Here is a 17,972-nt window from a genome sequence, read left to right as displayed (position 1 = left end):
TGGATCACAAACACATACATAAATCTGTATTTATTTTTATCTTACGAATTACAAACATGGCATTGTAAGTTTTTCCCACAACTTCTTGTTTCATTGGTGTGGATCAAAGTCAGTAAACTTTATTAACCTGCTATCATGTGATTCACATTTAATTTGACAATAAAAATATCTGATAACCCTCTACCTAATTCAATTTTAACACTGGAGTGTCTGAGATGAATAAACCTTTCTGCAGAATGAATACGGTTTTCAGCGATAAGTGTTGCCCGCAGTTGTAGTCCTGCCCATGTGACTTAAACCAAAACTGACAAAAGAGGACAATCTTAAACAAACAAAATCCACTGGGTTAAAAATACAAATATCGTCATCTATCAAGGATTGGGCCCTTGGCCCGTTCCGGACAGTCGCCCAAGGCAAGGCAAGGTAACAGGTGACAAGCCTGCTGCCTCCAAACAATTTCTACTCATCCCTCATTTGTCTGCTAGTGCTTTCTAGTAGTGTATCATAAGAGACATGGGTAATAAAATATAAATACAGATATGTTTTGTTAATAGAAAAAATAATTTGTGGTACAAATTTCCAAAATGTCTATACCAAATAATTATCTTCTTCAAGAACGAACAACTTTCCATCTTGCCCCATTCTCAACCTCTGAAGGCGGTAGCATTTAGCGTCGTTTTCTAAGAGTGGTATGTGCCGCTTTTTCAAGTCTTTTATAGTAGCTGGAAAAATAAGTATCGTGCTTCAAATGTTACTAATCTCTTGCCATGCCCAACACAGTAAAATTAAATTTCACCTGCTGTGTTTTGCATACTAAAATTTACTGCAAGTGTAGATATTTATTTGGCTCCATACATGCAAAAATTTATGGGCATTATCAATACAGATTTTTAAATAATAGATCAACATTTCACATTTCTCAGATCGTAGAGGAAAAGAGGTGTACAGCAGCTATTTATATACTTCAAGAAAGCTTATTATTGACGTCAAGGTTAAGAATGTAAGGAGTAATACCCTCACTCCCCTATACATCTCACTGCATATCCAAGCTCATGAAAAAATTTTACCTTCACCCATGTTTCAGTCAGGACAGAAACGCTGCAAAATATTCTCATGTAATTCAGAAACCAAAAAAACTATTCTGACCTCTTAAGATATTTAAGTTAAGCCTATGGTAAAGTCTGCATAGGAAAAAATTGACAGTGGAACCAGACAGAAAATCTATTATTTGCTAGTCAAGAAATAAGTCCTACAGAAAAGAATGAACTGTATGTTACTGTCTTAAGACCAGAATGCACACCAAGAAAACAATATAAAGTCAGATAATAAATACTTTGAAAATTAGTAAAGTTTATATATTTTGGAACAGTACAACAGTGCACCTTGTCGTGGTGGTGGGGCCTGAGTACCTCAGTGACCCCAACAGCTATGCTGCCGGTAGCATAGCTACTGGTAGGGCCTCCCTAGCCAGATTGGTCGAGGGGGAGAGGTCACACTAAGACAGGTACCCTGGTCCTCCAGGTTGGGGGGTTGGTCGCAAGGCTAACAACCTTGCACCTTAAAAAGGAAGACGTTTCGTAACCTCCATCAAAGCCTCGGACAGACAGACCTAACAGAGGACCGAAGGAAGAGGAGAATTGAGGAGGCCATGGACCGAACGCGGACCGGAGAGCCATAGAAGAAGAAGAAGAAAATATCAAAATTACATTCACAATGAAATTTAGAGTAATGAAACTTACTAAATGCTTGCTATTACTAAGATCACAAACTTTTTATCTTCCCTTCCATCTAAAAACCTAAAGATTAAAATGTGCAAGATCATAATTTTAGTTGTGATTTTGTATGGATTTGAACTTGGTCTCTCACCACAAGATAAAAAAGACTTGACAGACTGAAGGTGTATGATAACAAGGTATAAAGGAAAATATAAGGACCTGAGAGAGAAGTAATACAGTAAAACAAAAGAGAGCTAAAGAAACAACACAAGACAGTAGTAGCAGATTACATACCCCTGAAATGAGTCCTGAAGTAATCCCAATCCTTATATGGATAGCATTTCTTAAGCAGTTTTCGAAATATTCCCCACAAGAACATTGGACCAACACCAAAATCTTTTGCAATATCAGCCCAACTTATATCTTGCCACCACTTCACACGGTCCATATACAGTCTGCAAGAGACAGCATCTCAAATTAATATCGAGCCACAACGGAGAAAGGGTGACGGGGAAGACTATGTCTCTATGATACTTCGTCTGCTAACACGTTCAATGTCCAGTGCCCAGATAATATATCACTCAATATGGAGCAGCAGTGGAATATTACAGACAGGAAAAAATTTATACTCAGAGGAACATTTGTCCCAGTTCCACTTTGCCCAATACAAGTCCCAGATGTACTGTCCTGGGCACAAACCCAAGCCTCTGCAGTGAAATGTCAGCAACTACCTGCCTGAAGTTTGGCATGGCAAGCAACGACGACTCACTAATTAAACTCTTACTTTACAATGGTCCTTGGCTGGTACAAGAGGACAAGGGAAAAAAAAAAATTAAATAACAGTGGAGTTAAGTGAAATGTTCCACTAAACTTTGAATGTTAATTACCGACTCAACCAACCAACTATACATACACCTCCCCTTCCCTCTCCTGAATGGTACATATCTGAGGGGTAGATTGACCAAGTTTACAGCACAAATGAAACCCAAGGACCATCTTAAAGTAACGTAACAGACCAGTAAGGCATGGGTTGCCTAAGCTACTAACAAAAAATACACAAAATTGCCTTTTAAATTTCCCTCTCAAACAAAATTCTAGTTTTGAAATGTGTTGCTGGAGTTTGTTATGAATTAACATGCACGAATTCTTTAAGACATTGCATATCAAGGTTTCACGGTGCTACTTTATTTATTTGACAAACAGGACTTACCTCATTATTAGTTTAATTCTAATTTCCTGTAAGTATATTGGCTCTGGGCAAAACAACTGTGTGGACAGTTTATTCCTCCAAATGTCTCTTACATATTCTGCGTTAATTCCACAATCTTTTTCAACTTTTCTCCAATCCATTGAAGTAATATGTTTATGGTACAGATCGTTCACATCTTTTAAACCGGTAACCTTCAAAAGGCTCTTTATTACCATTTCCACCTTCTGCAAATTCCAAGTAATACGTCCTACAGCAATTAAATAATATTAACAAATTAATATAATTTCCTCACAACTGTACTACTATCACTTTCATTATTATAATTTACTGTAATAATAACACTCAAAAATTTGGTACTCCACCTTGTCCTGATTGCTCTTGTTGAAGCCACTTGTATCTCTTATAAACAGAGAGTCTGTCCCTGTTGAGAAGGTTTGCCAGAGTTGAAAATGCATTTTTATCATCTCCTTTTGACAAATGGCGCATAATAAGATAATTTTCTGCTTCAGTGAACCTATGTAACAATTATTATAACACAATATTATCTTGATCACAATGTGAGGTTATGTCAAAGTCTAGACAGCAGAAGACAATTGGTGTTCACCTGAGCCTAAAGCCTGTAGTAACTCACATAATATTAAATTAAAAATAACAATGCACTTTTCCTCCTGCATAAGTTATGTGTGATTTATAATCCGAAGAAGAGGGGGACAACATTGAACATACTGCCATTCGCACAATCTGAAAACTTTTTTAATACAGATGTAGAAAACATACAACAAAATTTATGCAACTGAAATATGAATGTGTTTATACTGAAAAAAGGATAGGAAATACTGTGATTAAATTAATTAATTAAATTAATAGTCCACAATTAAAGCACAAATTTATAGTCACAATTCTAGGCCCATTTAAGATGCTCTGGAGAGATTTATTTAGATTTTCAAGCATGGCGAAACTGCTGTTTACACATGTGTACATCTTCATTAAAATATTTTACTCTCTCAGTTCACATAACTTACTTTCCTTTCACGTGAGGCCTGTATAAAGTCCGAAATCTTGCATATATGCTGTACAGTGTTCGATGTGGGAGGCCACTTCCCAAATACTGAACAAAATGTTTTCGTTCAGAATACTTCATGGGGAAAAATTTTTGTCCAAGCAGCATAAATGGTGCTGTATCTTCAAAACCATACTCCTATAAACAAATAAATAAATAAATCAGTTTAATATTTGACACCCAGGATAAAATTGGAACAAATTTCATATGAAACACAATTACCCGGCTAAAACGTTCCCAGTTTTCGCAAATGACAGAATCTTCAACAGGAGTAAATTTCTTTGACTTTAACTGCACACCAAGATTAGCAAGCAGCTCCCTTTGTCCTTCTGTGGGTACGTGTGTCAAACGCGTTTCAACACAGTGGGATGCCGGAACATCTACTGGTACCACTATCTCCGTATCCGTTAATTTCTGAAAAAAGATAACAGGACTTTTCATATATAGTTTACTATGCAACAGTTTAATTACATGGCTATGAGCATATGCATAGAGTAAACATATTTATTGTAAACTTCCTTCATTTTTAAATTATTTGTTACAGTTACTAACATTATAACCCTGCTGCCCTTTTATCACAACTGCTTTAATCATCCCATCCGCCAGCAATGGCTGTGTGATTTACAAAGCAATCAACTGCTTCTATTCTTTTCCCTTCTGCAGACATTTACAATCAGTACAAGCAGTATCCATTTAATATTACTTAGTAAAAAATGTACGAAAAAATACACACCTTTCTTAGTACATATGATAATTCTGGATCAAAATCTGCTTCAGCTAACACGGCTCTATACGTTTCTTCAGCTTCATCTCCTTGTTCATGTGATGGCAATTTCTCAAAGCCTTCCTCTGTCCTCTCCAAATCTTCACAACACTCTGACATAGTCACATTTTCACTTTCTTTTGTATTGTGAAACTCTGAACTATTCTGATCCCTTGTGTGTCCACGCTTCTTCTTTTTATGCTTTCCAGGAATGAAGTCTCTATCGCAAGGCTCCTGCAAACCATTAATATTTACACTTGATAAAATGGTTTCTCCTTTCTCCATAGTTTCATCTTCATAATTGACACGACTTTTCGGCAGAACTGATTCTGTATTCCAATCTTCCACAGATGCTTTTTTTCTCTTTCTATTCTTCTTACAAATATGCCCAATCTTCAGCTCTTCTGTACATTCTTCCAACATCCTTCCTATTTTACTTTCAAATACTAGATCTGTCAAGGCTGTGATAAATAGCTACATGCAATAAAGATTTACTTTACCATCTTTTATCTTACACTTTTACTTGATATCTCATCCTGTTATTCCATGCACCTTCTAATTCCTACTTATTATACTGAACACCTCTGACACTATTTCTATTCCATCTAGACAAAAATTAAATTTTCTTAACTGAACGAATTCACTTCTTGACAAGCACCACAATGTATGTAATTTATTTATGTCTGTATCTCTGCACTGGATGAATACAGTGCTTCCCATGTAAGAACAAAAATCTGTTGTGTTCACTTCAGTTCACCTTCCCAATTTCCTTTGTAATCTGCAAACAAGTTTAGTAAAATGTGTGATTCAAAGAAGTTTCATTACATTTACTTTATATTCAACATTTTATTGCAAACTGACATTATATATCAATTTTCTTTGTTATTACTTCCAATATCAATAATATATATTCAAGAATACACAAACATTTCCTGCAAAATATAAACAGCATTTCATTGCAGTCAATTAGAATGTGAGGCAAGAACATGCAAAGAAAAATTAAAAACAATTCACAAATCACATAAGAATACGCACAATATACATCACAAACACATTAATATAATTATTCCATAATAAGTTTTATGTTTCCCTGTAAATTAACTGTATAAGGTTTAAAAATTCATCGATAGATAGTGTGCACCAAAAGGCATTCCATTAATGGTAACTGAAAGTAGGGTAATTTCAGAGAGACTTTCATTTCTTACTGATAACTTGTTTTTGCGAATTTACTCCTGCACTTTATTAAAGCACCACTCGTCTCTTTAAGTCCATGAACCTACATGTTAGCAATCAACTTAAGTAACGCATATAACTGTAGTTCTGAATTATTTATTGGGTGGTTAACTACGTAAGAGGCCATACAAAAGAAGGGGCTGGTAGTTCAATGTTTATATTAATTTCTGGAACGTTAACTGTAATCAAGATATGACAACAAAACCATTACGAGCGAAAGGCAGAATTACGTACAGAAAGAACGAAACATACTGCAATATCTCATGTATTACGGATTCCATCTCGACTAGGATATTAAAATGTTAGGTTATGTTTCAATACCTGCGTAAAGACGAATCGCCAGTGCGAACCTACTAAATGGCGGCTTCCCACATAGACATAACACACATATACGCGTGTAAATGAAAGATAATTTGTATGATAACTATTAAATCCCGGCGGTACATAAACTTCACAGCTACGGGCACAGGCACATGCACAATCGAATATAAACTACCAAATACTTATCAGCTTAGCAAACCTTACAACAAAAAATACCTTGCAGACTATAACTGAGGATGTAATTGTGCTGACAAGTTTTGTTTTCTTGGCTGAAAGCCATATATACTAATTGCCCAATGTTTGTATCATCTATGCTAAGGGCTGTTACTATTGGTGTATGGCTGCCTCCATCAACAAAATCTGTCTTTTATAAAAAGGGTTTTCATTGACTGGATGACTGGGAGTTGAACTCAGAAAGGTTGGCTGAAGGTCTCAGGAAATGTAGGGAAATCACTGGCTGGAGACCTTCGTGACAAGTGGTAACACAAAATTTTCACATTATTATGATTATACAACTACAGCTCATATGCAAAAAGCCTGGTTAAAGATTAGACCCTTTCATTACTGTGCAATATTTTTTTTCAAATCAAACAGTACAAAAGACACACAAAGTTGAAATGCTAAATACCATATTGTCCACATTATATTGCATTAATAAAAAAAGAACAGGATGCTAAAATCTTTTATTTTCAATATACAGATTATGCTCTTCATGTTAACAAGGTTATACAAAAAAATCAGTCCTTAAAATCTCCTAATGATTAATATCTCTGAACAGTTCAGCATCTCTTCTTCATTGTCTTCAAAGCTTGAAATCTTTGCGACATGTGGGACACTTCAGTTCTACCTGTAAGAAGTAACAGAACATTTTGTATTCTGAAGCCTGTAACAGCAATCTCTCACTCAAACACAACTGTTTATGTAAATTACTACATCCATTTATGCTTCAAACATAATATAACAGAGTACTACATCTTAATATATACCAGAACAGCCGAGATTTCATTACACACACTACAACTGGGCTTATTTATAAATTAAATAATTAGAACTGTCATACGCAACATATTAACAGTCATCACAATATCTGCAATTAAATAGCTAACAAAAAGTTTTATAAATAAACCCTTTTACAATTATTGGCTATTCACTTCCTTACTTGCCAAATGCCTAAAGCACCTTGTTAGCCAACTGGTACTGCAACATCAAAATCTAGGCATCTTAATAATGGTTTTATCTGTTGAGGAAAATGTTATTTCAAAGAAACAAGCCACACCATGTAATTTACAACAGATATATTCATTCGCTCTGTTGTTTTGTATGGGTGCGAAACATGGTCTCTCACTCAGAGGAAGGAACACAGATTGCAGGTGTTTGAGAATCGGGTGTTGAGGAGGATATTTGGGCCTAAGAGGGAAGACGATGGGGCGTGGAGAAAACTGCACAATGACGAGCTTAAAAATCTGTACTGCTCCCCCAGTATTGTGAGGGTGATTAAGTCGAGAAGAGTGAGATGGGCGGGACATGTAGCGCGCATGGATGGGACAAGAGGTGTGCACCGGGTACTGGTTGGGAAACCTGAAGGGAAGAGACCGCTGGGGAGACCTAGACGTAGATGGGAGGATAATGTCAGGCGGGATCTATGGGAGATAGGAGTTGAAGGAGACTGGATTTTGTTGGCCCAGGACAGGGTTCGGTGGAGGGCTTTGGTTAATTCGGTGATGAACATTCGGGTTCCGTAAGCCATCTGGTTGGTTGGGTCCACTATTTGGGAAGTCTGAGGGGAAGAGATAGCTGGGGAGACCTAGACGTAGATGGGAGGATAATGTCAGGCGGGATCTATGGGAGATAGGAGTTGAAGGAGACTGGATTTTGTTGGCCCAGGACAGGGTCCGGTGGAGGGCTTTGGTTAATTCGGTGATGAACCTTCAAGTTCGGTAAGCCATCTAGTTAGTTAGTTAGTTATATTCATTCGCTGCATGGTTTTTAAAATTGCTACAGTTTTCTTCCACGTGTACATGGTTTACAACACTAATGCTCTGTGAGAACACTTACTCCAGAAGCTTTCATTTTTCTCACACAAGCACAATGGTACTGGTGTCCACAAGGAAGAACAATCAGTTCTTCCATATCTGACAAGCAGATCGGGCATGTTCCATTACTAAACACTTTACCAGGCCTACAAAAATGAAAGTCATACAAATTAGTTGAATGTGTACACAGAACCATGAAAGTTACTTTTAAAAAAGCTGTATCTATGCACAAAGATAACCGGAAGTCTTCAATATTTCTAATAAATTCAGAATTGTTCCCTGTTACTACAAACTATGAATTAGAATTTGAATGTGACTAACAAAAGCACAGCAATGTGATGTACATAATTCAAATTACATTAGCTACTAAATGTTGATCAGAAATTTTCCTAAAAAGTATCACTTTGAGGTTATGTCCAATAACTTTAAGAAATTTTCTACATTTTGTACAGAGTGCTGATACTGATGTCAGTACATCGCCAGGAAAATAGCTGTGGTCTGACTCTCCAAAGATCGAAAAATACGGCTTTAAAAACATGTCTTAGCAATTAATTAATAACTGTTCAATGACATTTCCTTAGCCAATCAGTCCACAGTGGACCAACACTTTGGTGTATCTATACTCATTTATATTTTCTCAGTTTCCTGTTATACAGCATAAGAAAAATCACAACCATTAACTCTGATTTTTAATTTGTAAGTACTTTCTCCAAAAGCCGTAACATTCCAACACAAAAATTTTCCGTTACCTAGAATAGTGAGCTTGTTCCATGGGTTCCTTCTTTAACAAATGGTAACCAACTGCACCAACTGCGGCACCAATAACGGCAAATACTCCTGCTGTTGCAAAAGAAATTCCACTTCCTGACTGCTCCTTTTCTGTGGGCTCCATTTCTTTATCTTTTCTTCGTTGTCACAAAATATATTAATATGGAATAGCCACGTATAGACTACCATATAGAGTGCAGCACTGTATAATAACAAATCACAGATAATAAAACTCGCGGATGTTCTATTAATTTATAATTTCCCGTGCTTTACGTATATTCAAATTCCAGTAATCCTTAGCAGTTTTGACAGCCGATGTATTTGTTCAGAATAATTTTATTACAATGGGATACAGATGGAGTGGCGGAAATTAATGATTTAAAATAAAGTGAAAAAAAAACAGTAGTAGTTAAACGTAACAGGTAATCTGCGTGAAACGTGTGATTTATGCTGCAGGAAAATTTCCCCATTGTTTCCAACAGCTCGGTGCTTTGTTCTACTCTCCTTTCCTCGCTCGACAAGTCTTGCTAAATACATGGACTTATTAGTAGACACCAATATACTGCCTCCATTTTCAACGCTGCGAGAACCTGAAATCTCATGAGACATTTTGGAGAGTCCAACAAGTTTAAAAATTCTGTGACATTAACTGCACTTACGCTACAATGCACAAATTTTTGTCAGTGGTGTTTTGGTTGGTTCCTGTGAGAAACACGCAGGGCTTTCTTGACAATACTTCCGGTCACTTTTGATTTAGTCCTAAATAAAATACTGCAAGTACGTAATTGTAAATATTGAAGGAAAGCCAATGAACCGCCACGAACTTTGAAATTTTATAAAAAAAAACATCTTTAGAGAATCTAGAAACACTTTTAACTGTCACTACTTAGGTCTACTCGTGTTTAAATAACAAATTAAAGTGAGATTTGAGGTTCTTAAGGCAACGAGCATTAAGTTGAGTGAGTCACTTATCCACTCTGACGCCTAGATACCAGACACACATCCCGGGAGACAGCCACCAGCCATCAAGATAAGGTCCCTTCAAGGAAACCAGTTATTCCTATGTAAAATATAAATCACGTCCAGAGATTTGTGTTTGAGAATATTCGCTAAGAAGTTCTGATTCCTGCAGGATTTTTTGTGGGGTCATTTCCACACATAATGCTGAAAAATTTTGCAATAGTAAAATTAAAATATTTTGGCGGATAAATACACAAGGCCTGCAGGCACCTCAAGTCCGAATAAATTATTCTAAGAATGTCTTTAAGACATTCCACTCGTACGTAAATAATTCAGTAATTTTTGTAGACGGCGTGTACGCGTCTGCGAATATAAATATCATTTAAACATAAAGATTGCTTTACATTAAGGATACAATACGAAAAAAAGATGACACGCACAAGAACTAAAACATTTCACAATTTATTAACAAATATTGAATATAGAAAATTAACTACAAGTTTGGTCAAGGGGTTAGTTTAGTTTCTTACACAAGATTTTAAAACGCAACCCCCCCCCCCCCGAAGGGGTTGGTTGCGTATTAAAAACTTTATCAACCCCCCTGAGGAGCTCCGAAAGGAGCGCTCTGCTCTAGTATTGAAAAATGAGCAATTAACTTACGTGGATATATTTTACATAGTTTGTTTGTAACTTCTTCGCGGAACATGAATACATATTACGATTTTTAAGTCACTTCCCGAAATACAGAACGAAAAATATCATCCGGTTTATTCACGAGAACAAAGCTGTGTCATCGTGCAGAAGAACGAGGACATGAGGAAAGTGGACAGAGGAGAAGACAAAGTTGGGTAAATGACGATACAGTAATCACAAACATTTTAAAGTCGAGGTCAGGATAAAAATTCTTCTTGGTCAATTGAGGTTATGTGTCACCGACGTAAAAAAAAAGCGTCCAGGCTTACAAACATGACAGCCGTAACGAAGAGTATGAAAGACGAGCAGCTATGAGCGCCAGTATCTGAAAAAGAGGCTATTATTAGTAAGGACGCTTTTAGATGTAAAAAAAAAAAATTAGATTGCAGATGATTGTGACGCCGTACAGGCTTCTAGGTGATTACAAAAGTCTCGAAGAAAGTTATCTCCTCTAGCTTCAGGGTAGATCACTAGACATCAGAACCCAGAAGACCACTAAAACAATTTCCACTGTCGTCTAGTACAGTGGTATTCAACCTGGGGTACGCGTACCCCCGGGGGTACGCGAAGACATCTTTGGGGGTACGTGAAATTTAAAAAAAAATATATTATTTTATGATAAACACTGAATAATCAGTAATGTAATTTATTTTAGATGTAGATTATATACTATGTATAACTTGAATTATACACCAACAACTTTGGGGGTACAAAGTTGAAGAGAAATTATATCTGGGGGTACGCGAACAAAAAAAGGTTGAACACCACTGGTCTAGAACATGCAACACTTCGTTCACAGTTTAGTTCCACCACTTAAATATAAGCTTTCAGAACGAAATCAGGTCTACATATTTTTTTAAATGTATTTCTAGATTAGCTAGTAGAAAAATATGTTCGACATATTGAGGAAATTTATATCTACGGCCACTGCTTTCAGTCTCCACCGCACAACATCGCTACTTTAATATATTAAAAAAACAGTTGAAGGAAACTAACAGATACAGAGAAAATTTACAAGGAGGCAGAAAGGAACAGACGATAAATTACATGGAATGAATCACGTATAGATTCCCTGGTGACGTAAACTTGACAACAAAGATTTCTTTATCATATCTTGAACTGATAATGTTTGAAATGTTATTGTTTGCTGTCAAATGTGCCAAAATAAGCTATTTTGTAAGAAAATTTGCGTGAAGGTAAACCGAACGTTCTAGCTAAAATAGTGTGATTTTTTTTTTAATTTTTATATAATTTAATCCCATTTCGTGACTATCGAACGTAGGCGTATCTTTCTCTATTCGTTCCGTACTGACTCTCTTTTTAAAATTTCTAACTTTCTACACAATTTTTAATTACCGTTTAAACCTCAGTTAATCCGCCCCTGGATAATAATGTGCAGTCTACTTTAGATCCCGTGGAGCCCCATAAGTTAATGACAGCAATATTTGTAGACAATTAAAAGGAATGAGTCTCAGACGTTAATTGGGGCACACAAAAGCACGCGAACAGTGCAAAAGGTTACGCTGTTATAACCTACTTACTTCTGCCGGGGTTCGACTCCTTGCGCTGTCCTTTCTCGAAATCGCATTTTCCTTCGACGCAAGTCAGCTCCGAGCCGTCTATTCCAGACTCGACGTGGCAGTCTGAATGCGATGAACACTGTTCACCCAGCCCTTGAACATGCATAAAGAGATCGTGAAGGATGGAGAAACGGGTAGCGATTTAACGATCCGTGGTCCCACCTGCACGTGACGTAACAGGCCCTAGCTCTGGCGGAATAATGTACCGCTGTTACGACTTCTTCATTCGAAATCCAAAAATGGAGGCTTCAAGTTGGAAGATGATAGCGGTCAGAGCACATGTCACTGGACAGGCGGCAGAAACAACTCTCAGAGAAATTCGACTCCTCTTAAACATTCCTAAGGTTTACTGTCGTCTTCGAAAGAACCTGCCCCTGGTAGCCATTGCGATGTTTCGTAAGATTCTAAGAGCACGCAGCGATTATTTCCTTAAATAACATTAATCAGGTGATATTTGTAATGGTGAAGTGTAGTGTTTTCTTCGCGGTACGAACCAAATCTTTAAATAACGCTTAGACGAGCTTAGATCAAATCCCACGTTGTACTACATTCCTCTCATGTGGAACTCCCAGCGTTAACACAAAAAAATTTCGCCCTAAAGAAGCCCCGAATGTGAAAACCAAAATTAAACCAAACGCTTGCATCCCAAGGACAATATATCAAAATTAAAAATTCTGACCAAATTCAACGAGATTATACTTGGTCCACTTTTAGTCTCTCAACTTTCAGACGCCTCACCGACTCTTCGACGTAAATTTACCATGAGGTCAAGTGGGCAATGCCTGGGGACTTTCATAACCAAAATATCTCTCATTACTCTCCCCGAGAAGTTTAAGCAGATGGGTCTTATATACAAAAAGTGCAGTTTATTTCACTTTATTAAATATCAGTACGTCTTACGTCGTTTAATACCTTTATTCTCGACACACTCGTTGTTCACCTCGTGGAAATCGTCTCTGCAGACGCATCTTGTGTGACAGCGACGTCCTGGGCCAAAGGACTCCGAACATTGAATGTCCTGCACACACGGATCGTGTAGGCCCTTCAGTACTGTAACATAGCCCATTCACCACGTCCTTTGCGATTATCAGTGACCAATCGATGAATTATTACGAATATTTCAAAATTCTTTACGGGCACCCACAAACACTTCTGAGGGCATGAAGGTTCCCGCGGGGTGGAGATCCCCGACGTATTTGGTCAATCATTTCCATTTAATACATCGAAAACTAAGGCCCAGTCCAGTTTGTACTCACTTGGAAGGCAGGCCTGCTTGTCAGGGCTGGCGACGTGTCCTTCGTCACAACTGCAGAGGTTCTGTCGACAGAACGCTTTCCCGATGTGCTCACATTCCCCGTCGGAATCACAATATTCAGAAGGAACTGCAAGAAACAGGGAAGATGCAAAGATGATTGGCGGATTGGGTTCGGACCGACTTGAACTTACATCGCATTCCTGGTTCGAGACGAGACGAGGGGTGCACAGGTCCCGGGGATCTACAGTGAAAACTAATTAACTCCAACGATCTCAGCCTTTCTTGATAAACTGATAGTCGCTCAAATAGTCAAGAAATTATTAGTCTTTTACGAAACGCGAAGTTTTATTGCTAAATTCATAATAGCCAGCCACTTTATACTATCATGAACCCCACGGAGTACTTTTACGATCTCCTATTTAGTTAAGATCCACTTTAATATTATCCTACCATCAAAGACTTGATCTCCTATTTAAGACATCTGTGGATTTCTGTCCCCCCCCCTTCTATGGAAGCCATTCAAGACTCTTAAGTGTTAAAAGTCGTGTGGATGAACGCGCTCACATTTCTTCTGGAAACACGCGCCATCGACAATCACAGCGTCTCTCGCACAACGGCATTCTCCTTCATCGCAGACGACGAGTTCCCCCAGAAGTTTGCACTGGACGTCTTCTCGACAACTGGCGCCCCGTTCAGTAGCAGCTGAAAAAGGTTCGGCCAAACGTTGCACGCTAATTCGATAACACACTTTTCGTAATTACGTTGATATTTAGAGAATTCATTTTTGCAAATTCTTCCTCTTAACGCTTCTGTCGAGATGTTAAAAAATAACAGCTGTCAGAGAAAGAGACGTGTGTGGTTCAGAGGCCCATAACATGTGAAGATCGTGACTTTCTAGAGGCATTTCCTTGTCCTGAACACGTATAACATTTCTAGTAGAAACATCGTCGTTAAATATTCTAACCGTTGGTTGTTGAGGATTTTTGAATTTATGGGAAAATATTTGTATAGGATTTGAAGTTTTCACGACAGTGAGTCTGAAGATGGCCGTCTTCTGGGTTTTGCCCTGTGTAGTCTGGTAGAAGTTTACAGACGTTTCAGAAGTCCTTGCTGCCTCCATCATCAGGGCGATGAGTCACTCAGCAAGGACCTGTGAAACGTCTGTAAACTTCTACCAGACTACACGGGGCAAAACCCAGAAGACGGCCATCTTTAAAAATATCGTGCGTATTTACTAGTTTATATTCTTCCGTCATCATTGAAAGTCAATTTATTGGTTTATTAAGAAAATTAAGATACGAAAGGAGTTTTAATGGGTTAACTGTAAGATAATTCGAACTAGTATAGCCTAAATTGATTGAAGTATCTGAAGGAAGTAATCAGAATTCGTAATTACAACTCGTCATTTTGTTTAGGTCTTAAATTCTGTCATGAAGATGCTGTGAAGGCGGACACTGAGTGTGTTTAATGGAAGTTCAGGAAATAGCAGCAGGTGAATTGCTAGGAAAATATTTTCGGTACCTGGAAGGCATTCTGTGCGTCCGGCCACTTGTCCGAGCTGGCACTCACAGGTCTTATTGCTCTCCACAAACCGCGAGCCTCCGGTACAAACACACACATTGTCTATGCAGTTGCTGAGATTCGGGACCTCCCATAGCTCGTCACATCCCTGCTTTGTTCGACAGTGTGGCGTTTCTGAAACGAAAAAAATAAATTGCAATAAAAATGAAGAGTCAATCAGGCGAACACATTTAATTTTAATCACCACCACTTCCTTAAACTACCAACTACAAACGAACTAATTTAGAAAAGTCGATGTGCTTCTTTGAACACAGACAATCGCTGTTTTCAAAAAAATGCCTTGACTTTTATGGAATTTTAAAGTTCATTGCCGTATTCACAAAAGTCAGCCACTAGTACGAAACACTGACTGCGTCAAGGTACAAAGTATCATTTCATCTAACATAGCACATAGTATCAATTACTAATGATAATCTTTTGAATCCATAGCTTATCTACGTAAAAGTTTAACATTCTGTCCGTACCGCAAAGAAAACACAACACATCTCCGTTACGAAGATTAACTTATTAACGCTGTTTAAGAAAATAATTGTTTGCGAGTATCACAAGAAATTCGTAAATAAAGTGTGGCCAAAATGCAGAATTATAAATTGTTAAAAGATTCAGACAATACACTTACCACAAGATTTTTTAAAGAGTTAGGAACATGAGTTTTGAGCAACTTAGCTCTCGTGTCCCCGCGCAAAACAGGACTATAATTTCTCGTGTGTGTTTATCGTGACGGAAGGACATCTTGTATGTCCCAACACCAGACTACGCCCTTCCAATTATCTCAGCACGCACCTGGCATCCAGGGTGCTCCAGGGTGATCAAGGAGTGGCCTCGAAAAGAAATAAGGCTCAAATTTTGTATGTGGTTGATGTTAATGGGAATTTGAGGAGAGGTCCAAGTCAGTATCTGAATGTGAAACACGCCATGTACGTTATCTGACTTAAACTTTTGATTAGGCCACTCCTAACTCTTGATATCATTCATATGTCAGTGAACATGTAACATTTATACACCAGGTCAAGTGCAGTCAAATATAGGTTGTCAAACGCAGACATACGCAAGGATTCTTTTAATATCAGGTACCGAAGCGAGCGTGTAAGAATGATAACTTTCATAAAACATCAAAAAACTTACCAGGAGTGTAAATTCTATAACCAGTTGCCTTCCGTGCACTGGCGTTGACCAGCGATCGAAATAATTGGAGAAAACTTGAGTAAAAGAAGATTACAAGGTGTACGCCTACTCTTTGGAGTACGCTGACATTTCAAACGTGTTCTTCACGCTACGTAACGTAGGTCGCTCTTGCACTAATGTGATGATAGGTGTCTGTTGTTGAACCTCGACTTTTATTGAAATTATGTGGTCCAACAGATCTCCAGTAATGGAGATTGCCTACTGCCGTCGGGAAAACGCCCAGGTAGACAGACAGATAACGTGTTCTTCGCTGACGACAGATCGCGAAGGACAGACAATATTACGAGACAATGGCTCACTTCTAGAATTAAATATGGCGGACGTGACGCATAGATTACTTTACTGAAAAGAATCTAATCGAATCGAAAAATATGCTCATACAAAGAGAAGTTCGCTCTTTTGAAGACGCCTCTATAAAATGCGGAAAATTTATTTAGCAACTCAGTGACTGTCATCATATGCTTTGCGGAGTGAATCAATTCGCTCTGGTCATTTGACACTTACCCACCGAAATCTTTGCTGGCGGCTGAACCTCCGAAGTTACAACGGCGCACAAGCAGAACAGAATAACACGGGATCTCATGCTAAGGGCCGCCACACTCTGGAATTGGCGACAGCGACTGCCTCAGATTAGTAGCCAGTTCTCTTGAGATGAGTAACCAACAGTCATCCGCGGAGGGATATCGACCCCTCCTTTTAAACTTGAACAAACTAGGCTCCTGAATCATTTCCGGTAAGAAAGAACGCATAAAGAAACTTTCGCAGAATTAAAAAAAAATCGGATGACGGCGAGTTCTAGAATGATATTGTAGAATCGATGACGATAAGATGGGTGTGTCACGTAACGAGCATTGGGAGATTAGGAATACTTTACTTACTTTGATACCTGAGCACTGTGGGTCCCAACTTTTCGTTGGCTCGATCTATAGACATTCGGTAGGACTCCTTGGATGAGGGATCGGCCCGTCGCAAGGCCTCTACCTGTACACAGTACAGCATGACACAGAAAAACGCGGACAAACATAAATGCCTTGAGTGGGATTCGAACCCACGGTCTCAGCGACCAAGCAACACAAGGCCCACGCCTCAGACCGCGCGGCCACTGTGACCCCGAATTTTGGTTGGGGAAGATAATATTAAAATGGATCTTAGAAAAATATGGTTGGAGAGTGTTGATTTGATTCATCTAGCTCAGGACCGGTGGAGGTATTTTGTGTTCACGGTAATGATCCATCAGTTTCCTCGAAATTCGGGTAATTTCCTGACTCTATGAGAGTACTATTAGCTTTTAAATTCGGAATGTACTCCATGGAGTTAATTATTTTGTGTGTCAATATTATTTTTATCTCTTAAAATAGCTATTTACGTAGACTTTTCGAAATCAAGTTTTTGTTTCATACATTTGTCCACGCAGCCTGCGTTGGTGAGAGTGGAAAAGATGTCAGTTTAGGACAGAGTTAGACCGCGGAGATGGAGTACCGTAACCACCGTCTCCGTGGCTAAGAAACTGTAATGAAAGACGGCATCCGGAGGAGGATTAAGGAACACACAGGAGACAAAACTGTGATTAAGACGGGGTGTTCCGTGTTCCGAGTTATTCGGCTTTTCCTTGCCA

At 38.3% G+C, this 17,972-nt stretch overlaps 2 protein-coding genes across 2 annotated transcripts; both read right to left on the bottom strand.

Moving 5' to 3' along the window:
* Positions 1 to 15: 15 nt before the first annotated feature.
* On the bottom strand, positions 16 to 9,332 carry LOC110836249 (cyclin-D-binding Myb-like transcription factor 1). Its single transcript, XM_022077249.2, has 10 exons — positions 9,085 to 9,332; positions 8,358 to 8,481; positions 6,303 to 7,149; positions 4,719 to 5,526; positions 4,208 to 4,399; positions 3,948 to 4,123; positions 3,288 to 3,439; positions 2,926 to 3,172; positions 2,010 to 2,170; positions 16 to 722 (listed from the first exon to the last, which is right to left on the bottom strand). Exons 4-10 carry the CDS (start codon positions 5,169 to 5,171, stop codon positions 589 to 591), a joined length of 1,515 nt encoding a protein of 504 aa, XP_021932941.1. The 5' UTR covers positions 5,172 to 5,526; positions 6,303 to 7,149; positions 8,358 to 8,481; positions 9,085 to 9,332; the 3' UTR covers positions 16 to 588.
* A 1,174-nt stretch (positions 9,333 to 10,506) lies between these two features.
* LOC110836247 (prion-like-(Q/N-rich) domain-bearing protein 25) lies at positions 10,507 to 17,951 on the bottom strand. The gene is made up of 7 exons (XM_022077244.2): positions 16,862 to 17,951; positions 15,113 to 15,286; positions 14,156 to 14,293; positions 13,593 to 13,718; positions 13,249 to 13,386; positions 12,298 to 12,429; positions 10,507 to 11,081 (listed from the first exon to the last, which is right to left on the bottom strand). Exons 1-7 carry the CDS (start codon positions 16,938 to 16,940, stop codon positions 10,993 to 10,995), a joined length of 876 nt encoding a protein of 291 aa, XP_021932936.1. The 5' UTR covers positions 16,941 to 17,951; the 3' UTR covers positions 10,507 to 10,992.
* Positions 17,952 to 17,972: the final 21 nt, after the last annotated feature.

The sequence above is a fragment of the Zootermopsis nevadensis genome, unplaced genomic scaffold (assembly GCF_977971745.1).
Source record: "Zootermopsis nevadensis isolate Lab colony 2312 unplaced genomic scaffold, Znev_1.0 Znev_ptg000003l, whole genome shotgun sequence".
Taxonomy (NCBI): domain Eukaryota; kingdom Metazoa; phylum Arthropoda; class Insecta; order Blattodea; family Termopsidae; genus Zootermopsis; species Zootermopsis nevadensis.
This window is presented reverse-complemented; position numbering and strand designations above follow the sequence as displayed.